Source organism: Fusarium proliferatum (genome assembly GCF_900067095.1).
Source record: "Fusarium proliferatum ET1 genome assembly, contig: FPRO_scaffold002, whole genome shotgun sequence".
Classification (NCBI taxonomy): Eukaryota; Fungi; Ascomycota; class Sordariomycetes; order Hypocreales; family Nectriaceae; genus Fusarium; species Fusarium proliferatum.
Window position 1 is genome coordinate 271,717 of NW_022194791.1, and position 23,398 is coordinate 295,114.

The 23,398-nt window shown below is 47.7% G+C and overlaps 9 protein-coding genes across 9 annotated transcripts; 5 read left to right on the forward strand and 4 right to left on the reverse strand.

Annotated features, from left to right (window-relative positions):
• Positions 1 to 129: 129 nt before the first annotated feature.
• FPRO_03761 (uncharacterized protein) lies at positions 130 to 2,581 on the forward strand (the record flags this gene model as incomplete). The annotated part of the gene is made up of 6 exons (XM_031225991.1): positions 130 to 402; positions 470 to 742; positions 821 to 1,076; positions 1,132 to 1,326; positions 1,400 to 1,591; positions 1,650 to 2,581. 6 exons carry the CDS (start codon positions 130 to 132, stop codon positions 2,579 to 2,581), a joined length of 2,121 nt encoding a protein of 706 aa, XP_031076572.1.
• Positions 2,582 to 2,848: 267 nt separating this feature from the next.
• FPRO_03760 (uncharacterized protein) lies at positions 2,849 to 3,616 on the reverse strand (the record flags this gene model as incomplete). Its single annotated transcript, XM_031225992.1, has 1 exon — positions 2,849 to 3,616. One exon carries the CDS (start codon positions 3,614 to 3,616, stop codon positions 2,849 to 2,851), a length of 768 nt encoding a protein of 255 aa, XP_031076573.1.
• Positions 3,617 to 4,036: 420 nt separating this feature from the next.
• FPRO_03759 (uncharacterized protein) lies at positions 4,037 to 5,630 on the forward strand (the record flags this gene model as incomplete). Its single annotated transcript, XM_031225993.1, has 4 exons — positions 4,037 to 4,504; positions 4,557 to 4,680; positions 4,745 to 4,866; positions 4,923 to 5,630. The coding sequence occupies 4 exons, from the start codon at positions 4,037 to 4,039 to the stop codon at positions 5,628 to 5,630; spliced, it is 1,422 nt and encodes a 473-aa protein (XP_031076574.1).
• Positions 5,631 to 6,152: 522 nt separating this feature from the next.
• On the reverse strand, positions 6,153 to 7,768 carry FPRO_03758 (uncharacterized protein; the record flags this gene model as incomplete). The annotated part of the gene is made up of 2 exons (XM_031225994.1): positions 6,153 to 7,001; positions 7,055 to 7,768. The coding sequence occupies 2 exons, from the start codon at positions 7,766 to 7,768 to the stop codon at positions 6,153 to 6,155; spliced, it is 1,563 nt and encodes a 520-aa protein (XP_031076575.1).
• A 1,050-nt stretch (positions 7,769 to 8,818) lies between these two features.
• Positions 8,819 to 9,252, reverse strand: FPRO_03757 (uncharacterized protein; the record flags this gene model as incomplete). The annotated part of the gene is made up of 2 exons (XM_031225996.1): positions 8,819 to 9,147; positions 9,201 to 9,252. 2 exons carry the CDS (start codon positions 9,250 to 9,252, stop codon positions 8,819 to 8,821), a joined length of 381 nt encoding a protein of 126 aa, XP_031076576.1.
• Positions 9,253 to 11,847: 2,595 nt separating this feature from the next.
• On the forward strand, positions 11,848 to 12,696 carry FPRO_03756 (uncharacterized protein; the record flags this gene model as incomplete). The annotated part of the gene is made up of 1 exon (XM_031225997.1): positions 11,848 to 12,696. The coding sequence occupies one exon, from the start codon at positions 11,848 to 11,850 to the stop codon at positions 12,694 to 12,696; it is 849 nt and encodes a 282-aa protein (XP_031076577.1).
• A 3,253-nt stretch (positions 12,697 to 15,949) lies between these two features.
• Positions 15,950 to 16,480, reverse strand: FPRO_03755 (uncharacterized protein; the record flags this gene model as incomplete). Its single annotated transcript, XM_031225998.1, has 1 exon — positions 15,950 to 16,480. The coding sequence occupies one exon, from the start codon at positions 16,478 to 16,480 to the stop codon at positions 15,950 to 15,952; it is 531 nt and encodes a 176-aa protein (XP_031076578.1).
• A 319-nt stretch (positions 16,481 to 16,799) lies between these two features.
• FPRO_03754 (uncharacterized protein) lies at positions 16,800 to 19,681 on the forward strand (the record flags this gene model as incomplete). Its single annotated transcript, XM_031225999.1, has 11 exons — positions 16,800 to 16,890; positions 16,949 to 17,730; positions 17,785 to 18,153; positions 18,203 to 18,410; positions 18,463 to 18,643; positions 18,699 to 18,734; positions 18,784 to 18,862; positions 18,913 to 18,955; positions 19,003 to 19,080; positions 19,135 to 19,164; positions 19,215 to 19,681. The coding sequence occupies 11 exons, from the start codon at positions 16,800 to 16,802 to the stop codon at positions 19,679 to 19,681; spliced, it is 2,364 nt and encodes a 787-aa protein (XP_031076579.1).
• A 414-nt stretch (positions 19,682 to 20,095) lies between these two features.
• On the forward strand, positions 20,096 to 21,301 carry FPRO_03753 (uncharacterized protein; the record flags this gene model as incomplete). Its single annotated transcript, XM_031226000.1, has 1 exon — positions 20,096 to 21,301. One exon carries the CDS (start codon positions 20,096 to 20,098, stop codon positions 21,299 to 21,301), a length of 1,206 nt encoding a protein of 401 aa, XP_031076580.1.
• Positions 21,302 to 23,398: the final 2,097 nt, after the last annotated feature.

The following is a 23,398-nucleotide window of genomic DNA, read 5'->3' on the forward strand; positions in this document are numbered from 1 at the left end:
ACCATTGAGCAACATCTACAAACAAAAAGAAAAGAGGTTCAACGGCAACGACTTGTAAACATCGCTACTTTCCATCTCCAAGGTTCCTGGCCGTTGCGAAAAGAGCAGTCGTATCATAGCTCGGACACCATGGAATCCAACGGGGTCTCTCATGCAGTCACCAATGGCCACACGACCACTGCCAAGTCCGATGGGCTCAACATCGTCATTATCGGGGCCGGCATAGGCGGACTCACTGCTGCCATATTCCTCCGCAGGCAGGGCCATCGAGTCACCTTGCTGGAACAGTCTCGCTTTGCCAACGAAGTTGGAGCGGCGATGCACCTTGCCCCCAACGCCAATGGAATCCTCCGCCGACTGGGTATTTTTGCAGAGACCATAGGCGCAAATGTCTTTGAACGGGTATGTAGCTCCAAACTCGATGTGCTTCTGGATATCGGACACCGAAAAACTTACGCTTTGACTGCAGATTACAGAGTTCAACGCGGCCAATGAAGTGGTCCGTGATGCCGATATCACAGAAGCGAACAAGATCTGGCAGCATCCATGGCACTTGGTCCATCGCGTACGGTTGCATCAGGAGCTTAAACGACTTGCAACATCACCGGAAGGATCTGGCACTCCCGCGGTTCTCCGAACGTCCAGCCGCGTTGTTGATGTTGACACAGAAACAGCTACCGTCTTCTTGGAGGATGGCAGCCAAGTTCAGGGCGACTTGGTCGTTGGCGCTGATGGAGTTCATGTAAGCAACGATACCTTCGACCTTCGATGTTGCATCCCTCTACTAGGCGTTTGACTGACAAGAATCTCTGCATAACAGTCTCGCTCCCGAAGCAAAGTCGTTGGAAAGGACTGGAAAGCATATAGTTCAGGCAAGAGTGCTTTCCGCTTCCTCGTTCCCCGTAAAGATGTTCTCAACGACCCGGAAACCGCCCATTTTGCACAACATAACGGCCAACTCATCATATGTTATGCCGCCGACAGACGCATTGTCATGTATCCATGCGATGACAACAAGATGTTCAACTTTGTCTGCATCCATCCGCGACAAGAGAGCGACCCAGGGAGTAAAGAAGGTATGTTACGCCCAGATGGTTGACTTCGCAAGGATTACTTACTAATACTGGTAAGATTGGAACAACGAGACGAGCATGTCGGTGCTACTGGGTGTATACAAGGATTTCGATCCTGCTTTGCTGAAGCTTCTCAGCAAAGCGAGCCCAGAGTCCCTCAAGGCATGGGAGCTGCTAGACATGGATGTTCTCCCAACATGGACCGACAAGAGACTGACCCTTCTTGGCGATGCTGCTCATCCTTTTCTCCCTCGTGAGTATATCCTCAACACCAACACCCACGATACGTATTTTTGCAACAAAACGTATTAACCAATTTCTTTCAGACCAAGGGCAGGGTGCAGGTGTTGCTATCGAAGACGCCGCCTCCCTCGCAGTTGTTCTACCAGCGGATACCTCTCCAGAAGAGGTCCCTGAGCGGCTACGTCTCTACCAAGAATTTCGTTACGACCGGGCAAACCGGATCCAAGAGTTCTCACGACAGGCTGGAAAGGATAAGCCTGACAAGGACTTTGACAGTCAGTAAACCTTACAGACGCACCTTTCATCTCACGACTGACACTCGTTTCTACTTAGTGATGGCGTATACCAACTTCAACTTGGGCCATGATGAATGGGACAATTCTACCAATCGTTTCAGGAAGTGGGACTGGGCTCGCAAGCCTCATCTCTACTGGAGAATGCCCGTGTCTTTTGGACCCTTCCCCGGTCCACGCCAGACCTTCACAGGCGAAGCTAGAAATGCCACCAACTCGACATTCACAACAGCCTCCATCAAGTTCAAGACCTCACGAACTCTTTTGCAGAATCTCTTTCCTTCTACCTCTTTCCGTTTCAAGAGTCCTGGGACAGTAGCATATGCTAGCTTCTCCCAGACCACGCTCAATAAGATGGAGTGGCTGGGAGGTTCTGGGTACAGACATATTGGGCTGTACATCCATGGTGTGCAGTATGTACAAAAAGACGGCACCGTTCGCGATGGTACATTCCTGCCTATCTTATGGGAAAGCCTCACAGATCCGATTGTTAGTGGCCGGGAAGAGCTCGGAATGCCAAAGCTGTATTGCTCCATCGACATTTGGAAGCGTGCAAACAGCTACAGAATCCAGACTGGCTGGCAAGGCGTCAATTTTGGCTCATTCACTCTTGAGGGTCTTCGAGAGATAGACAGTGGGAGCTCCAAGGGGACTATCGGAGGCGAAGACGATGAGGGAATCTTTGCATACAAGTACATCCCCAAGGTCGGAGATCGTGGCAGGGCAGATGTGGAGCATGCTACCTTTGTGCCGCACGCAGAGGAGTCCAAGGTCGTGCCGAGTAAAGTTCTGAGGGTCTTCACTGCAGACAAGGCCAGCTTCGAGTTTGATCCTCATGATTGGGAGGCTCTGCCGACACTGCACCACGTCGTCTCGAGGCTGGCAGAAGTCCCCGTGTATGAGATTCTAGGTGCAAAGGTTGTCGAGGGTGTTGGTGTCCCAGACGTCTCCAGTGCTCGAAGGATTGATTGAGGAATAGATGGCCAGCTCTCAAGATAGAAATGTCATGTTTTAGTTGTATCGAAAGAATGAATCAATCTACAGTATTTCACCGTCGCTGACTGGGATATGTTTTATGACTGCGGGATAGTTCAACATCACCCTAACGTATCCTGGTACTCTATGAAATACTTCAAAGCATCCTTTCTATGTACCCCGTCTTTGTTTGACACAGATGGCTCATCTCTCACTGTATTCAAGGATTTCTAATTAGAATATTCCGACGATGATTAGTAGTAGCTAATCGATATGGAGTCCTCCATTCACATGCATATGTACACCGTTGACCCAGCTTGCCCGCTCATCACATAGAAACCCCACAGCAAACGCAATCTCTTCCGGTGTACCCATCCTCTTTCCTGCAGGTGTAGCATCGATTGTAGGCTGCAAGACCCGCATAGCTTCCTCGCCAGCAGCCAGAAAGCCCTCGGTCTTGGTAGGACCTGGAGACACAGCATTTACCGTGCACCCATACTTGGGAGGAAGTTCCTTCGCCCAGCATCTGGTGAAGGAATCAACCATGCCCTTGGTCCCGGCATAGATGGTCTGCAATGGAGGAGAGCCTCGTGAACTAGCGGAACAGATGTTGACTATTCGTCCACTTCCTCGCGTTAGGTGCGGGAGGCTACTCTGGGTCAGAAGAAAAGTACTGCGCCCATTGACATTGACCAAGAGATCCCAGTCTTCCAAGGTCTGATCCTCCAGAGGTTTGTTGACTGCTATCGCCACGTTGTTGACAACTATGTCTAGCCGGCCAAATTCTCGTATGGCTTCCTCAACCAGCGTCTTGGGGCCTTGAGTTGTACCCATATCGGCGCAGACAGCGATGCATCTAGTTGGCAGGGACGCCGCCTTGTTGTTGGCATTGTCTGCTTGAGAAGAGAATGGGTAATTGATGGCGACATGCGCGCCGCGAGACGCAAGCTCATGAGCAATGGCAAAACCTATGCCGCTGTCGCTTCCTGAGACAATGGCTACTTTGCCAGCAAGGGGCTCTTGTGTCGACATGGCCGAGATGTTTTTCTGGCTTTTGGTGTGATTCAAAGCAACCAATTGAAGAATTGTGGTTGGCGACTCGCTCAGCTGCGTTGTCCGCTGAAGATTAACTTTTAGTTCAGTAATTACAGATGCCCCCGCTGCATTTTTGAGCGTCTCCGATCGGCTGAGGGGGCGCTCCAAGTTGGCTAAGACAGCTAGCTCTCACCTCCTCTCGGAATGTGGTCCCAGTATCCCCCGAGCCCCCGCAGTCCGATCATACTTGAGCGGAGTAGCTTCGGCTCTGCAAGCATCTGGACTAATTATCTACCATGTTGATTGAATTCTGGTCGTATAAGGCGCGTAAGAAAGACGGTTATTCGTAGAGTAGAGCACATCCACATTAGCAAGACTATCATCCCTACCAAACTCAAATCTACCCGACCAACAACCATGACGCAAATCGATGCTCTTGCGCAGGCGAAATCTCAACTGCCTCCTTCATTTCCCATCATCTGGCGAGGTGATGTGAGTTGGGAACGGGCCAGGGTAGGCCGCGTCTTCAACCACCGCCGACCATCCAGCCAGCCTGTTGCCGTCGTCGAGGCCACCAGGGAGGATCATATCGTAGAGGCTGTGCGGCTCGCACGCACTCTGGGAGCCCGGGTCTCAGTACGCTCTGGTGGTCACAGTTGGGCAGCCTGGAGTGTACGAGAGGGTGCCATTCTTATCGACCTGGGCAAGTACCACGAGTTTCTTCTAGACGACAGTACCGGAGTGCTGCAAGCATCACCTAGCATGACTGGGAGGATGGTCAATAAGCTCCTGGGCTTACGTGGCCGCATGTTCCCTGGTGGCCATTGCCCAGAGGTTGCTCTTGGAGGATTTCTTCTGCAAGGAGGGATGGGGTGGAATTGCAAGGTAAGGTGACTGAGGAAAGACAATAGCATCTTTACTGACAAAGTGCTTGAAGAACTGGGGTTTCGCTTGCGAGAGGTTGGTGGCTCTCGACGTGGTGACGGCTGATGGGGAGAAGCGACACTGCGATAAGACAACCAACGCGGAATTATACTGGGCGGCACGTGGATCAGGTCCAGGTCAGCCTTTTGCTTTCTGAGAGGAATTAACATATAGCTCACGCTTTTCTCTCTCATGGTATAGGATTCCCGGCTGTCGTTACGAGATTCTATCTCCAAACAATTCCTGCCTTCAACCACATGAGATCATCGGTCTATATATACGAGAAGAAAGATTATGAAGCGGCTTTTTCTTGGGTCCTCAAGGTTAGTTCCGATCATGTCCTCCTCCCCGGTGATAGATCCACTAAGACTATATATAGCTTGCTCCTACCTTTGACGAGGGCACTGAGATAGTTGCAGTTGGCCGACATTTTCCAGGCCGTGAAGGAGAGCATATCTTGATCTCTTTTGTCACTTTTAAAAACAGTGACGAAGAAGCACGGTCTGCGCTGCAGCCGGCTCAAGACTCAGCACCACCAGGACACGTAATCTCGTGGTTTTGCGAGCCAACTTCCATGGCGGAGCAGTACGACGATCAGCATTCTGCCAACCCTGAGGGTCATCGATATGCAGTCGACAACTCTTATATCCGCAATGATGCAGACGTTGTCTCGGTCTTGAAAGAGTCCTTCACATCACTCCCCACAGAAAAGTCTTTTACCCTTTGGTATGCGATGGCTCCCGGCTCTCGACGCAGTATCGAGGATGGCGCCATTGAAGATATGGCACTCTCTATGCAGACCGATCATTACTTTGCGGCCTATGTCGTCTGGGAAGATCAGGCTGAGGACCCCAAATGTCAATCCTGGCTTACCCATATCTTTGAAAAGATCAATAGGGACTCGGAAGGGTCGTATCTTGGAGATGCCGATTTTCAGAAGCGCTCGACCGCGTTCTGGGGACAGGACCAAGGAAAGAGACTCATGAACATCAGGAAGAAATGGGACCCGCAAGGTATAGTGGCTGGCTATCTCAATAAGGGAGACCGAAATGGTGTGGAAGGTTTGGAAAATGTACATAAACTATGACGCGGTTAATGCTCGCGATGTAAGCGTCACGTCACAGCAGCAGTCACGATTATCTAATCAAATCCTTGCCTTGTATAGCTCTGAAAGTTCTCTGATACTGCTGGTACAAATAGTCTTTTTGGCTCTTCTCTGTTAAGCTATTTCCTTTCTCATCAATAGAGTTGGTAATCTGGATGCCTGGTAAGGTCAAGGTAACGCCGGTCAGCACATCTCTCCAACATAAGCCAGAGCATTAGGATTACAAACATTTCTGTAGCTGAGAGGACCGTGATGCGATGTTAAGGGTAGGTAGTCCTCGCAAGCGGCAAGAAAGACATTGTGTCTTCCGGTATAGATCGTCCTCAGGTCAACGAGGCACTTGATATCACCCTCATAGACCCACGTCCCATCTACCAGTTTCCAGACTAGAACTCGTAGATAGACATAATTACTTAGAACTTTATCGAAACTCTTAATAATATAGACAAACCCGATATGCCAGCATATCGTACATATATATAAGCTGCTCAAAACAACATTCCCTTAGCATAAACTCAAGCTAATATCATGCTTGGTCATGATATAAGACACACCTCTGGGACCAAAGGCTCGAGGGTCGGGATCACTCCAAAGAAGTTCGACTATTTTTGCCCCCATCTTCACCGCACCGGGTGTACGCGAAGCTCTAGCGAAGAACCCAGCGCGGAACACATGAATATGCTCTTGACGTCTCGCGACTGAGGCCGTAATAGTGCCCGGCCAGAGGAGCATTCGACGATATGGCGACTCGCTAACAAACAATGAATAAAAGGCTGACATGGTCTGTTCTACTCGATTGTCGATTTCGGCGGCGAGGTTCGGATCTGCGAGCATATCGGGGTAGAAGGCTGACTGCAAGTATACGATAAGACCGTGTTGATATATCATCACAGCTGTAGCTTGCTCTTCGTGAGAACATAGGCCATTTGTGTCTTCTTCGAGTGCATTGTAGCCTTCTAGCCGCGATAAAAGTGAAGCATACTGTTCTTGATATGCGGTAGTGGCTATAATGCCTCTCTTCTCTTCTTCCCGCCGAGCTTCGACAATCTGAGAGATCTCGGGAACCATCTCCCACAGACCCTGCCCAAAGCCAAGTAGAAATCCTCTGGATTTGTATCCTCTAAGTATATCCAGTGGATAGACTGATGGGTCAATTTCCACGACCTCATCAGATAGAAAGCTGCGAGGCGTGATGGTGATTTTGATTGCATGATAAGCATAGAGCTCCAGCATAAATCCTTTCAGGTGTTTCAATTCATTAGATGGCGTGGGTTCGGATGTGAGGAGATTGATATACTGTCGACAAGCTTTGAGATGATGATACATGGAGCCACGAGAATGACCTTGAACATGCTTGTAGCTGTTAGCAACAAGTCCCATGACGTTCTCATGTGAGAAAATCTTACATCGTAGACGCAGAGGAGTAATAGAATCAGCAGGATGCGGATTGGGGTAGGTGGCCCTGTCTGTTCATCCGTCGATAGGACGATCTGACCCGTCTGATAAGATAAGAGCTTCTGTAATCCCGACAGTACAGTCGCATAATGTCCACGAGTCTCCACTTCTAAAGCTCGGGCTCTTTGGATAGTAGACGTCGTGTCATTGACTGTCAGATGAGCTCCTCCAATAGCTAGGATGCAATCAAGAACCAGCTTATCATTCGCAGCCAATGGGAGAAGATAATGAATAAAGGGGTTTCCATCTAAGCAGGGCCCTCGAGTCAGCATTTCGGCTGTGACATCCAGGTACTGCTGATAGAGCGGACGCGAGTTATCGCTTAGATGAGCTAGGTTGCCGTAGGTCGGCGCGGCCCGAGGAGAAGATGAACGGGACTTGGACTGCAAGGCTGCTGAGTCTGGGGAAGGGCCGGAGGTTCTGAGTGGCTCATTGGCAGTGCCGTCTTCCGTAATAGCTCTTTGAGAAGTGCTCTCCTGAGAGGGCCAAACACATTCTTGCCCGGTCCGGGTGCACGACGAGCAGACTGGCTTGACTTCATCACACTTCTTACGTTTAGTGCGACACGGAAGACACCCATTCTTTGACCGTGGGTGGTTTCGGCGCCATTTCGTGGGGAAAGGGGCTCCGCGGTATGGAAGAGCAGGATCGTCTTGGTTTGCCATTGAGAAATAAAATGAGAAGAATTGCTAGATGCTATGATGGGATGCTGCGATGTTGTCGTAGTAAATGGGCTATAAATACACGGGACTTGGAAGAGGCAACCTGTCGATCTTGGCCAAGGTCGTCATCGGGATAGGGCTGAGAAGAACAAGCCACGACCAACTGCCGCTGTCATGACGATAAAGTTCGAATGGACAGGGGTTTTATCGAATCGCTAGCCAAATTGAATCACTTACCAAAACGGAAACGTCGATTCTGCCTTGCAGGGATTGTGATCCTTTGGCTGCACTAGGGCTGTTTTGAGAAAGGAGACTGGCTAGACTGGGAGATGGGCCAGCAATAACAATAAACTGGCGCGATGTAAATGCCTCGAGTTATTAGACTCGTACTCATTTACTGCCTATAAATAGCATCTCGACGCGAAATGGATAGAAGAACTACCATGGCATCGATTAAATTGGGGCCAGGAACTTTAGCCGCCCCGCTTCCTTCAGATCCTACCATCGTTTACTGGCAAATAATCAGTCAGCAGAAAAGCTTTTGTCCAGATACTACCCTAGCATCCCTCACTATGTCACAACTGATCAAGGATCACAACACAATGCTTTACCCTAGACCCATGCAGAATATATCTAGACTTCCCCAGATTGCGCGATATGCTAGACTGCGGGTATGCAAGGGTATCTGTTACATATGGCTTTAAGATTTTAAAGGTAGGCAGGAAGGAAAGATGTGAAAATAAAAACAGAAGCTTATTTTCCATTATTAATACTAATAAGAAATTGTGATTGCGCTAATCAACCACAAAAAGCTTACAAGTTTGCACATCAATCACATACCCAAGAGGACAGTAGAAAATGCGCCACTGAACCTTGACACTTGTCACATTCGATATGCTATTTGCAGTTGAGACTTGTGGCTGAGAGTTTAAATCAGCAGAGAGAACTTAGGCTTATCACATTCGGCTCTGACTACTTGAGTTATAGTACGGCAGTTGCTTCGTCTGTAACCTAATAGCTGTGACCCCTCATCGGTGAAGAATTCGGTTTCTCTTAAACCAAGGAAACCCCAATACGGCGAGGAGGCTTGTCACCAGCGTTGCCTAACATTGGCCTGCATTCCTGCACAACTGTCAATTGCAAGGTGTACCCAATCTTCCTCGTCCTCTTCCCGAACGTCTTTGTTTTATCATCATAATGAACGATGATGTTGTACTTCTCCTCATTAAAGACAATGGCCCACTGATTACCAACACCATCACCCGTTACCGTACCATACTGAATATGGCCCACATCCGGGTCATGCTTGCATGCCTCGACTGTAGCCACTCGGTATTCTTGCACTCTCGCCGCGGCGTGCTCATCAGGGCTCACGTCAACACCTGCATTTGCGTCAGAAGCCTTGTCTGTTTTGGCAGATCAGTAGGTGGCGGACCTTTGTGGTGGAATACTTGGGAGTAATTGTTGGTATAGGTGATCACAGACATATTTGCTAAATTGTTGAAGATATGGATGGAGATTGCTGAGCGGGCTGCTGGATGTAGGAGAATGTTGAGAACCCTTTTTGACTGGGAGCTTGATTGGATTTTATAGACAAAAGAACACAGCAAACGAATTGCCGTCCATCTTCCACATCCCTTGCGTTGAAGCATGGAATGACAGGCTTGCCAAGCAATTTTCAGCTTTCAGCTTTCATCTTGCGCACGCCAATGAGCTTGAATATCCTAGAACTTCCTAACCGGCTTGTGTAGTGGCAGAGACAGTGGCTGACGCCCCCTAAACCTGACAGGCCGAATCAGTCAAAAGTTCACACGTGAGAAGCACGTTAGCGCTATCGAATAAGTCTAGACTTAAGCTTAACCATCACACTTCCTGTTGGATAGCAAAGTTTGTCGTTAAAGCTGCTGTCGCGCCGCAGCTATAGCTTGCTGATGACCAGCTGTAGATGGGATAAGTTGCGCGGCCCTAGAGATAGGCAAGGTTTATTTGACGTTGATACGAGGCTCGACATTTACTGACATGCTCCCGCGCTTGTGTTTCCGAATCGGCTTGGTGAGTGACGGTGGAAGTTTGTGCTTACAGGGTGGCGCTGGAATGAATGTTGTGAATTTTGATGCACTCGAGACTGTCGATCCATGGCCCCAGCCTCAATCGGACTCATCATCGCGGTTGTCTCCGAAATGGTGGTTATTAGTTGATAGAAGAAGACCACGCGACTCTGGCAGTACGTCATCAATGGCACTTATAGTAACACCATTAGAAACGACGCTTGAAACAGTGTGAAATAAAACGGGATGCGCGTTATTCCTATTAAACCTGGACCCATTGCGAGTAGCACAGAGGGAAAACCAAGATAGACTTCGCCGATGTCGCTAGAACCTGTAGGTTACCTCGCTTATGTTAAATTCCATTGCCTAACCGAAGGGGGTATTTGATTAACAGTGTCAGCCGGATGCTGTTTTCTCAGAAGCTAGTATCGAACTGTGCTAGTTGAAGGGGGTTGTAATTTTGGCTTAATTAGCTAATAAGACTCCATTCACACGAGAAAGAACTTGGGTAGACTGGGAGATGGACAAGCGACATCAATATATTATTGGCTGATATATAGAGTGAATGAGGAGTTCTATATTGGCCGTAGATGCTGTCCTGATGTCAGTAGATAAGAGCAATATCTTGGTTTAATTCTTCAGTCGAATGTATCAATCGGCGAGACTACAGTGACATCGATTAAATAATGATTGGAAACTTAAGCAGTCCTACTTCTCTAAATCCCACTATTATGCATTAGCAAGTTAATAGCCAGCAAGAGGGAACCTATATCTATATAGCCGCGCGAGGATCAGACTCTGAAACAACTGTACAGGCTCAATAAGTTGTTTTCTGCCCCAGAAACCATCTCCTAAATCGACTTTAAATGCATAACGTCGTTCGCTATTAGTATTTCCCAGTAGAAGCCCGACCAGTCCGGCATCCTCAAATGGAGCGTGAATTACTCCGTTTTATTGCACTATTTAACAGAGAGCTGGCCTGGTCATAATTGGCGATGGCAACTAGATGTCAAAGCGAATAATCTGAGACATCCGTTAACTTTCTGATCCTTAAGCTTTACTTGCCTCGCTTCCCAACTGCTTTGTTGTTTCAAGTCGGCAGACTACCTACTCATATCACCAGCTTGACAGAATTCAAAGATGCCCCGGCCAGCGATGAGACAGTCATTATGTACGTTGGGCTACATGGTGCGGACCTTTTAGAGCGATAAGCCCAAATCGCCGAGAAGTAAGATGTAACAGAAGATCCCTCAAGGCAGCGACTCTTACACGTCACGTAGAATTGCTGGCTATACAAGAACCCGGTTTGGTTGATTTGTAGGTACTGATTCGTAGGTACGAGCCTTACGTCAGCCGCGGAGCTCGGCAATTGCGACTCATTAGTGACGGGCCGTCGCTGGTTGAAAAACAATTGACCAGGGTCACACGGGCTGGCACTAGCGGGCTCTCAGCTGATTGCTTAACGGTAGATGCTATGTATGACGTTAAATGTCTCGGAAAAAAAGGCCTGAGTGCAGTCCCCGATGACAGCCTATATGTGGATCCCGCTGACAGCGTCCTGAGTTTGTGTCGATCCCGCTGAGAGATCCCGCGTGGCATGGTGACTTAACGATTGGTGGACTTCTCGAGAGGTCAGGGCGAAAGCCTCGTCACAGCACTGGTCAAACTAGGGTGTATCTACCACTTAGAAGCCGATCCGGTATATTTCATTACGTTGAATATTACGCTTCATACGTCGTTCTCATCAAAATATCTGCTTCGGGTAAGTAGATGTTGATTTATCATCAGTCGATCAGTACAGGGTCAAACGCTCAACAAGGCATGTTTCGGCCGCTTCTGCTTCTCAGCGATGTATGTTGTACGTTCTCACAATTGCGAGAGTATAACAACTTTAGGATTTGGAAGATAAAAGGCAGCACATTCCCGCCATTCTATCACAGTATTCGCATCACAACTCATCACACTTTGCACTCAGATTCCTTCTACACTATCAACAATCCACTTGAGTCTCATTCAGTCTCTAACAACTTCATCATGATGTTCAAAAGCGCCCTTCTTGCCCTTGCCGCCACTGTTGGCTTGTCAGATGCTCTAGGCATCAACTGCCGAGGCAGTGGCCTTTGCAGTGGCAACAAAGGCGCTCTCGGCCAGCTCATTGCCCAGGTCAGGGCCATCGACCCCAACAAGACCTTCAGGAATGGCGAGCACGTTAGCTGCGTTGACATCAACAACATTGGCAATCATCCAGCCATTTGTGCGTTCTATCAGAACATTGGAGACCGCAGCTTTTCGCTTGCCCAGACTCAAACGTTCCTTCAGCAGATCGTCGATCATGGCTGCAAGCTTTGCGGTAGCGTCCCGACTGACCCGGGCAACAACGTTGCTAACGGGCAGCTGACTGTCAACGTTGTCATAAACCCTACCAGCCGCGATACACGTCAGAGCCCGGCTGTCTACGAGAAACGCAGCGAAAAGACAAACCCTACCAAGCGCGATGCGCCCGAAAGTCCTGTATCCTACGAGAAGCGCGGCGACAATCTCCTTGTCAGACGCCTTGGTATCAACTGCCGTGGAAGCTCCACTTGTGGAGTTGGAGGTATCGGACATACACCCAATGGCGACCTGAAGGATGTTCGTGATGCTGTTGCTGCTGGCGAGGAGGGAAACTTTGGTAACGGTGAACATGTTGCTTGTATTCCCTTTGCATTTGGAAACCTGTGTGCTTTCTACCAGAACATTGGCAGCCGAACTTTTACCAAGGAGCAGTCTGTCACATTCCTCGACCAGCTTAGACAGCATGGATGTTCTAAGTGCGGTAGCATTCCTGTCGATCCCGGTAACGACGTCAAGAACGGACAACTTACTGTGAACTATGTCGCATAAGTAGCTATCAACTAGTTGACCCTTACGATAGCGAGGGCTGCTCGGGACTGGCTGACTTCAGACATTCTGCGGTGCCGACAACCACCAGTATGGAGAGCTTTGAGTTGGAGGGGGGATGGGGGGTTTAGTAGATGGGTGGAGAAAATCTTATAGTAAAGTAGCTTATAAGACGATAACTATAGTGTCTTTGGATAAATTAAACTATTTACTATAATATTGTTAAATACTTGAGCTTCTGCTTTTAAAGTTAGACCTTATAATCAGAAATAACTTTAAGATAAAATAATCTACTAAACTTTTATAAGCTTATCCATAGTAAAGGGGAAGCTGAGATTGAAGGGGGCGAGTTTAAGAGGTTGTAATCTTGGTATATTGCTTGCGAGTGAGCTTGATACTAGGCGGGGTAGGTTGAAAGAAACAGAATGTGGCCAATCGCTTGTCATGAGAGCAACGCCACCTGAATTGAATTTGGGTACGCTCAGGTGCACGTGAAATGAGACAGTTGACTAAGCGGCAGGGAATATCCAATCGAATCCCTGTGTAGGTGAGCCAACGCCATGCAGCTGTTTCGAGCTGAAAATTTCACAGCCTGATTTATACATGATGATGTGTCAGTCTTCCGAACTAACTGGCGCGTCTGGAAATTACAAGGTAACCAATGCCTGATAATGGATACAAAGTTGCGCAGACTGTTGCATGAGGTGCAAAGACAGCTGGAAATCCCACCGAAGGTGATATGGCAAGACAATGGGTCTGCCAATCCTGGCATATTCATGCGTCAGTGGACGTATCGGAACTATCGTATTGAGCTCGAGCAGTTACGCGGAATCTTGTCCGGTAGGTGGGATCTGACCCTCTGCGATTCCCTTTTAACTCACCCCTCCCAGGAGTGATTGCCGCGAAAGTGACGTTATCCTCATGCCCACCGCATACTATACGATTATGTCTCTGGGGCATCCCGACCTTATGCAGCGTCCCATTAGTTATACTTGACCCTATGCGTATCAAGCAACAATGCTTGGATTTTCAGGATGTCTGCGAATTGATGGGAGAAGACATTTATACAAACGATATTTGGGAGACACAACAACTCCTAGACTGGGCGAGGTCAGATCAGCCATCGCTGTTGAAGATGCAAGGCTGCTACGAATCGGTCAATCGTCTTGAGAGATTTGCCGCAGAACTTTGGGAATATCTCGACAGCAAGAAACCAACAGTCGCCATTTTACAGTCTCCGGATTCAGCAGAATTTTTTAATGGTTTTGATGAACGAGAACTACTTCGACAAATCGCGCTTCAGGCTTTGCAAAAAGTCTCACTCGATCACCCAATATGTTTCCTGGCTGACGTGGTTCAACTATTTTCAGAAGCTTCGACTTGCGAAGACTGGTTCAAGATACTCGACAGGGTATTTCAGATGTTTCCGACCTTGTTTGTCATTATAACGGTTACTGTTTTGGGGGAGCGAGCGGGGAGCACGAAACCATGGCCTAACCAACTAGAAGAACTCATGGCAAGAGTACAAAAGAGTTCTTTGACGTGTTTGAAAGTGATACTCATTGCAACTCATCCATTATGGCCTGAAACAGAAACACCATCGCTTATCTGTGTTGGCCCGGCCCCCGCAATCGATTCCGATGATGGAATGGGGGGCATCGACATCCCATCAGAGCACTACCTTCCACTCAGCTTTCCGATTGAGAACGGAAGTGGAAAAGACATGATTGAGGTAACCGAAGTACCAGAGGGCGAAATTATATCAGAGCAAGCAGAACAGCACACTTCTGCATCTGAAGCACCTGAAGCAGGGAGACCGAAGTCGTTCCAGCAGAGCCCCGTTTCCTCCCACCCTCTACAAATAGACATAGCAATTCTCTGCGCATTAACGCTTGAAGCTGATGCTGTTGAGGCGCTTTTTGACAGTCAATGGACTGGTGGCTACAACCGTTCAGAAGGAGATACCAATACGTATACTCTTGGTATTATCGGCCGGCATGGTGTTGTACTGGTCCATATGCCTGGTATGGGGACAACCTACTCTGCGACTGTAGCTACTTGCTGCAGGTCTACCTTTCCTGGAATCTCACTGGCGCTAGTAGTAGGGATTTGCGGAGGGGTCCCTTTTTCTCAGGATGGGACAGAGCTTTTCCTCGGCGACGTCGCCATTAGCGATGGACTAGTTCGTTATGACTTCGCGAGACAATACCCAGATGGCTGCTTGATCAAGGATAGCGTATCCGAGAGCGCTAGAAAGTTACCGGTTGAAATTCTTGGGTACCTGGCCAAGCTCAAGGGTCTGAACGCTCGCCGGAGACTTCGAGAACGGGCAAATGAATATCTAACCACGTTGAGTAACGTGCTTGGGGTTCTGGATCCTGGTGTTGAGGGAGATATCCTTTTCGAGTCGGCATATAGCCACAAGCACCATCCTCCTTCTTCATGCAACATATGCATTGGCGACTCGGATGTTTTAACTGGTATGATTTGTGGACAAGCCCGTTCGGCGAGCTGCAAAGAACTTAGGTGCGATATTGGAAGGTCTGTAGCTCGCAAGCGACAAAGGGAAGCAACTGGTAATCAAGTGAATCTGTATCCGGCTGTGCACTTTGGGAAATTTGGCTCCGGAGATAAGGTTATGAAGTCGGGGGAGGACCGTGACCGTATTGCACGCAGTGAAGGAATTATTGCTTTCGAGATGGAGGGGGCGGGAGCATGGGACATTCTGCCTTGCGTGATTATCAAAGGTATTTGTGATTATTCTGACAGTCACAAAGATAAGAGGTGGCAAGCATATGCCGCTTTGACGGCTGCGGCCTGCACAAGAGCTTTCCTAGAGGGTTGGCGACAATAGCCTATATAAAGTAATAATTTATATAGCTTATAAATTTAAATAAATACTAATTTTTCTCTCTATTTTTAAGAGAAAGTATATTATCTTTCTTTATAAAGTCTATTAAATTTAGAAATATTATATTAAGAGGGCGAGATAAATATTTACTATAGCCTATTAAATTTATAAGTAGTTTAATTTATATATATAAAGTATATACCTTAAATCCTTTCAAGAGATTTAGCAAATAATGCTGCATCACTTGGGTCCAAAAGAGCTATTGGCTCTGATTGCGTAGAAGCAGTAATTAAAGTGCTTTGTGCCTGGACTGCAGCTTGATGATTTTGTGGATACATAGTAGCATACCTGTAATGATAGTTAGCATCGAGATAGAATGGCCTATAATGATAGACAGCTAGACGCTCACATCGATAATTCACTATGGGTTGCATAGTGGCCTGGACCATAAAGAGATCTGAGACCTTTAGGAGAAGTTTCCGGATTGGCAATTGGACTGTTTATATTTGCAAGTGATATGTTGGTCCATGCTCTAGTATGCTTTCTCGCAAAGTCGGCCAATATCTCGCATTTCTGGTCCTCTGCTCCTCCAGTGTGATCTCGTGATATCGTGTAGTGGCATCTTTCAAGATTAGAGTTTGGTGGACTCGTGGTGTTGGTTTGTGCAGCCTGGCCAGGCTGGGCACTTTTGCCCTTCTGCAAACCAGTATCGAAAAGCTCGTCGTGGCAGAGATGTCCGATATTGCGCTTGATGCATCTGGTGCACGGTCTCCCATGATCGCAAGACATGTGAGACCGTCGACAGTATACACAAGCGTGGTTCTGGAGGTTGCCATGCCCGTGCCGACGGTATAGATCGCGTGAAACAAGACCCGGCGGCTGCTGGCTTGGCGGAGCTAAGCTCCCATTCGCTGTTAACACTTCGCGAAGATCCATGTTCGAGAGTTATGGAGGCGCCGGGGAAATACGAAGCTAAATTCTAGTCCACAGAAGTAAAAACTGAAGAAAAAGCGATGTCCTGTTTCCAAACGAGGCTGGCGCTTACATGCACTTTGCTATTGGTTATCGGTGGTGAGCACATGACGCAAATGTGCATATTAGGCAGACACAGCGGCTGAAAGAACAGCGTGAATCTCACTTTTCCGACCCATCTTCGTCTTTCACCATTAATCACGGCCCAAGCACTATTTCAATTGAGTCCTTTACCAATTCGTTCTGCCGTGGCCAAGATTCTGCATCTCATTTGCATCCAGCTATGGATAGCTTCTCAGGCACAGTCTTCAGACCACAAGGCGATGTTTCGAAACCGTCTTCGACAAATGGCGAAGACACTGAAGATGACTCCGGTGAGTGCATACCTCGCCCGTTTGGTTGAGATCCCAACTAAACCTCAGAACGACCTAGATATCCACCAGCTGGTATCTCAAACCCGTCGCAAAGCACCAATGATGATTGACTGGCGTCGGAAAATTTGCAGTTTCCTTAACATGCCGAGCACCTGCACTGACGATGAGATAATCGAGGAGCTCGAAATCAAGGACAAGCTCTTGAGAGAATCTGAGTCCTTGAAGCGGCTGGCCTGTTCTGATCAAGGACCGCCCAGAGTTCAAATCATCAATCGAATCACTTGTCAAAATTCCGACGAGCAAGGTCTCTACCTAGATGAACCTTGGCTTGTCGAAAATGGCCCTTATCGAGCTCATCTGCGTTGCAGTCGATTGGTCGATAACCTGGACCTGTATCTTGAGCGGAACAAGGACATTGTTTGTATTGCTTACCGTGACTATGAGTGCTGTGGCAAGCCACCGCCGGTCCCAGATCCTGGTCAATTTGAACTTCTCGTCAGGGAAAATGTTGACATTGTCTCAGATGAATTGAGGGCTGCTTGGAACCATCTTGCTGTAGCGGTCAACGAAGACGCCGGATCTCCTACTAACATTTCTCGAGAAAGATTCGACCCGGAGGATGAAAATGGTCGTGTACAAGAAACCCAGCATCCATATCTCTGGTGGTTTCAGCATCGCAACAGAATCGAGAGAGTAAAGTCCTATCTCAGCCAGGAATCCAAAAATCAACTAGAAGCTTTTCAACACTACTTGAAGGTTTATCTCGGTGATGAATGGGCCAAGGTCGATTCCCTGATCCGCGAAGGCAAGATTACAGCCAAGTACCTATCGTATCTTTTTGTGAGTCCTAGCTACTATCCTCCACACAGGCTTCGCAAGTCTTATGTAACACAGGCTCCTGGGCAAGTCATCATCTCAAAACTTAAGGGATTATCTGTGGCTCAGTGGCAAGCCTATACGGCTACCAGTTGGCTTGTTATGTATGGCAGTCCAACAACCAAAAGCGATTTCCAGACATCAATCAAAGTAAGCTACTGGGATTTTGATGGCAACTTCCAACGATTCAATTCTACTCTCAATATCTCAGGTCTGCCCTCTTTAACAGAAGAGTTCCTTATCAACGCCATGATGGTCTTCCCGATGGAGTACGCCGATGACGGTACTGTTTGTAACCTGAGACGGCGTGGCGAGATGTTTTGGAAATGTCGACATCGCAAATATGTTTGCGTTCGGGGAAGTCCTGAAGACCATCTTTACGGTGCAGTTAGTCGTTATTTGCTATCCTCAAGGATGAGTACTCACAAGCGCATAGAATTCCGGTTCTCGATACATGATCGACAGAGCAACTTTCAGACAGATGCACCCTCCTACAAGCGGTCAACAAGTACCTGTCCGCTACCGCGATGACCTCGGACCTGAGGTAATGGCCCAGGACGAACCAGTGCCCGACTTGGGAGATGGATTTTACATGTGCCTCCCCACATCTCTTTACGGCTTCAACATGCAAAAGAAGGACTGGGGTAAGGCTTAAGTTGGCTGATATAATCCCAGAATACGCTAACACTTCTTCAGTTAAGTTGGAAGTTGATTTGTTAGAGGATGTAACTTGGAACGAGGAGGCTTTCGACCTACTAGTTATGGAACGCCAGACGAAGGAGCTGGTTGAAGCAGTGGTGACAAACCACTTAGGCGAGGACAGGGATACGGATGTGATTCATGGGAAAGGAAATGGGCTCTTTATACTACTTCATGGGTAGGTGCCTACGTCACCTATGCCCTGGATCCCTGGAAACTGACCGCGCATGTAGAGGCCCTGGTACCGGGAAGACTCTCACTGCAGAAAGGTATATTTTATATACCTGATTCTAGCGGAACATTCTAACAGAAATCTAGCGTTGCTGAGATCGCCAAGAAGCCTCTATACAGAGTGACCTGTGGCGACGTCGGCACCAAGGCTGAAGAAGTAGAACGTGTATGGACATCTCAAGCCAGCAAATTATTGAAGTACGCTCACCCTTTCAGTATCTTGAAGTCGTGTCACTTCTTGGGAAGACGTGGGGATGTGGTGAGTAGCCACTTCATTAGTCGTATGCCTTACTTACTTCTTTCTAGTGGTACTACTAGACGAAGCCGACGTGTTCCTTGAGCAGCGGAAGCTAGATAGTCTTGAACGGAATGCCCTGGTCTCAGGTAACATAATGCAATCAATTCATTTGGCGGGTTATTTGCTGATAGTTGCTTTAGTATTTCTCAGAGTACTGGAGTACTACGATGGTGTGTAAACCACTTTCCAATTCGACGTCTCACTCTAACTAAACGCGCAGGAATTATGATCCTTACTAGTAATAGGGTCGGTATATTTGACGAAGCTTTCAAATCGCGAATTCAGCTCAGTCTACGATATAATGATTTGGAGAAAGACCAGCGGCGCCAGATCTGGTTAAACTTTATCAACCGGCTCGAGAAGCTTGAGTCCCAGCGCATAGCGCAGGCAAGTCAGCCATCCCTCCCTAATATTCTAAGCACTCCTCAAACTGCTCCGAGACTCGGAGTGGACATCGGGAGTATGCGAGATCAGCTTGATGATCTCGCGGAGGCTCCCCTCAACGGCCGCGAGATTCGAAATATGATTTCAACCGCACGGCAGCTTTCTGTCTTTCGTAAGGAGAAACTTGGTTATCAGCACCTTGAGTCAGTCATGGCTGAGGCAAAGAAGTTTGGAGAGTACATTAAGCGCCTTCATAAAGGATACACATCGGATCAGATTAAGAGAGGTCAGAAGGAACGATAGCTCCTTAGATATCTTTTTTTGTATCAGACTCTTTCACTTCTTGACAATTAGAGCAAACTTTAAAATCAAATCTCATTGATGAGATTGACTGCTATCAGACCATAAACAGTGGAAGCCGCCCAGCATAGTGTAGTCGTGCGATTAAATATATGTACCTGGCCATCGGATGAAACCAGGAGTTGACTTGGTAGCCAATTCAACAATAAGTCTAACTCTAGTGTCTTGTTTGTGATTGGGCGCCTTATTCTTACCTCTGGCCAATGATTAGGTAGATGTAAGCGCCAGCTTGACTTTGGGAAATGACAACGGCTAGGACACGTTCCTCTTCCAACCTTACCAGACAGCGTCACCGCTATCTTTCGTCAGGATTGCGCCCCGACCCAAGACATAGAACCTCAGATATCGGGCCTGATGATGTCTAACAGCCCGCAGATACTGGGGCAGGTTAACAGGGGCAGGTCCCTACAGCCCTCCAGAGCAAACGTCCCGGCAGGCTCACCCACCGTGGCCATCGAACAACCCAAACTATCCTTCCCCGACCGACTTTTATTTGGTAAATACGGCTCGATTCTTAAGAGCAACAAAGCCACCAAGGTCAAGGTAGACAACAAGACAAGCGTTAGCAGTGATGGCATCACCATGCTTGAAATGGTGGGATCCAGCGACAACAATGCGGGGGCTGTTAACTGGGATGACGTCATTACTGCCGACAGGCTCGCTGAGAAGCTGGCTGAAGAGGAGGAGACGAAAGAGGAAGCTTATATTAAAAAACTAATGGCTGAAGATGCGCCGCTCAAACCTGCCATAAAGCGCCGCAACAGAGACTGTCAGCGAGATTCACGCCTCAAGAAGTTCCATAAGGAACGACAAGACAGGGATATTTATTCAAATGACTTCTTCCTACCAAGCTCGCTACCAGAAGGGCAGGGCTATTCTCAACCAGAAGCCTATGGTTCCCTCCCGCCTCACCGTAATACATACATATTACTGGATTGCAGACTTCGGAGCACCCACTACACAATTTCACAAGACCACACTTCCGGGCAAGAGGCTCATGAGGATAACCTCCTAGCCAGCTTTGGGAAACGACGTCGGACAGACAAGCCTTCTATACGTCTAGGCGGGAGCAGATTATTGCAGCGCTCGCCGAATTTCTTGCCAAGCTTGGCAAACGGTAGTGACGTAGTAGCTCAAGATGAAGGGTCTCACATGCAGGAATTTTCAACAGCCGACTTTGATTACTTGGACTTAATGGCGCCGCTTGGATCACAGATGCGAAAAGATGCAGTATCCTTCCCCCAAGAAACCGCTACAACTAAGCCCAACGAGGGGAAAGACAGAGGGGATCAGATCGAGTTTGAGTGGGCTCGCAAGAGAGAACGGCGTCGTCCAGTACAATCACGTCCAGGGAATCTTGGGCATGGCAGCCAGCATTCCATCCTTGTCGGCACGTCTTGGGTCAGCAAGAGTGGCGATAGATCCCCAGTGACCTTGAGGCGTCGATGTCATAGCTGTAATCGAATTGTCAGCAGTGAATGGCGACATGGGCCTGACGGAGCTGAAACACTTTGTAATGCTTGCGGGTTGCATTATGCTAAATTGGAGAGAAGGCGTAATTAAGTTGATGCTGTAATTAGTAAGAGACCTTTGGGTTTGAAAAGCAATGGCATGCTGCAAAACATCGCAAGTCATATTGCGTCGGCTTGCCTTTCAACCTATGAATTCAACCCATGATTGGTGGTTGGTTATGACGTAAAAGCAAGCGCTAGCCCAGTCTGCGTTATGTAGGATATCCCTCCTTCAAAAGATCTCACCGTGACCAATCAAGTATTTTTCAAACTTCTAAGAGCGACCTTCCTCGTGTAAGGACTTCTCACTGAGAAGAAAGACTCAAATTTAGACCACAGAACCCCAGGTAGGCAACTAGGCGATGCCAAACACTCTGCAGATGGCGCTGGACGTTCACGGATTTCCTTCATTTTTATATAAACCAGACCAAATACGGAGTTTGAGAGGACTGAGCAAGGGGGAGAAGTCGAAGTATGAAGATTTGTTAGATGATCTTTGGACAATGGGCAATGGTTTCCCTGAGACCAATCGGGAGAACCACGCTACCCTTGATCAAATGATAGAACTCACAGAAAGCATTATCGCCAGGATACGAAAAAGACGTTTCCAGACGACGGAGAGACAGAGCGCCCAGAACTAGCAGGCTGAAATCAACCTCCAAGCCTCGGCAATCTCACAACTACGAATCTTTGGAATACATAAGCTATTTTTACAGTCACTGGCTGATAGAAGGAATCATTACACAATATCACAAGACCATACCTCAGGGGTTAAAGCTTATAAGCACGACATATTACCTACCATGTTGCCTAAAGTCTATTAAACAAAGAACCCGTTTTCACTCCTTAGGTGGCTTACCTAGTTGTTTGCACCTATATTCGCCACTGAGGTATCTACTTAACTTAGTAAGTTACACAATTATATTTACCGTGACCTTCAAGCAGGGATTATGGCCCAAGTCTTAGCTACTTGGCATGTGTTTTGCCAGCCATTTGTGACAGTCACATCAAGCAGCCAGCAGTATCCACAGGATCCTCAACAGCTGATTATGGATATTTATAAACTTAAAGTGCGGAGTCTAGAGTAGCCTCAACAGGCTAAAAAGAGCTAAAGGGCTTTTCTCAGGCGTGTAATGCATTCAATATAAGCTAAAGTACGGTGTACTTAAGCTATGGCTATGATTATTCTCTCCTGTATTAATTGTTCAAACTCAGTAGTCGTATAGCCAGTCGAATGCATAAAGGTATGTGATATCGACTTGCATGAGTGTGCTCCACTATAGCCTGGAACACCTACGAATGCAAAAGTCTTTTCTTTTGATTTGCCTCTCGGACTGGAATGGTGTGTTATGGCCGAAATAGTGGGCTCTGGGCTGGCTGACCTTAACCAACATTGATCCCTAGCCAGCCACGATAAGCCACTCTCTAGGGGTTCTATGCTCATTTTCAGCCAAGCCCTCAAAAGCTTTAAAATCAGCCAACAACCATAGTGAAGTTATATTAGACAAGGAATGTGATATAAGGTATGGAACATGGCTATGTCTAAAGCCTCTGGCAGGGAAATAGAGTGATTTGCCTGAAGTTGCGTTGCGACATATTTTCAGCTTCACTAGCCCAAGCCATAATCATACGTCTCAAGGCTTATCACATCACAAACCAGATTGATGGCTAAGAACAGCGGATCAAAAGTTCCATTAACAAGGCTCTTTTAGGCACTTGACGTAAGATATTGTCAACCAGCATGGAACCTGGCGGCGCTAGACATGAGATCGTAAACTAGAGGAGAGTCACCGACCAACTGATCCGGGGAATGACAGGGTGGCTCAGGTCGTTGCATGAATGAAACTTTCAAGTCAGATTTCTCTCTTTTTTAATGCTTGAGTCCATTCCTGACGGAGAGCCTAGCGCAGTCCATAGGGTTCCGTTTCACAAGCAGTATACATATTTTTTAACACACCAGAGGCTCACTTGTCGTCTTTTGCGGTTCATATCACATCTCACATTCTCCAAGGGCTTGTCGCCTCTTTGCACCCCGTGCAGGACGGTTTTCACTTAACCTTTAGTACACCGCAAATATCTCAAAGCTTTCGCGTTAGCTTTCAGGATTGGCAATTACAATGCTCTCAAGAACAATGGACACATAAAAATA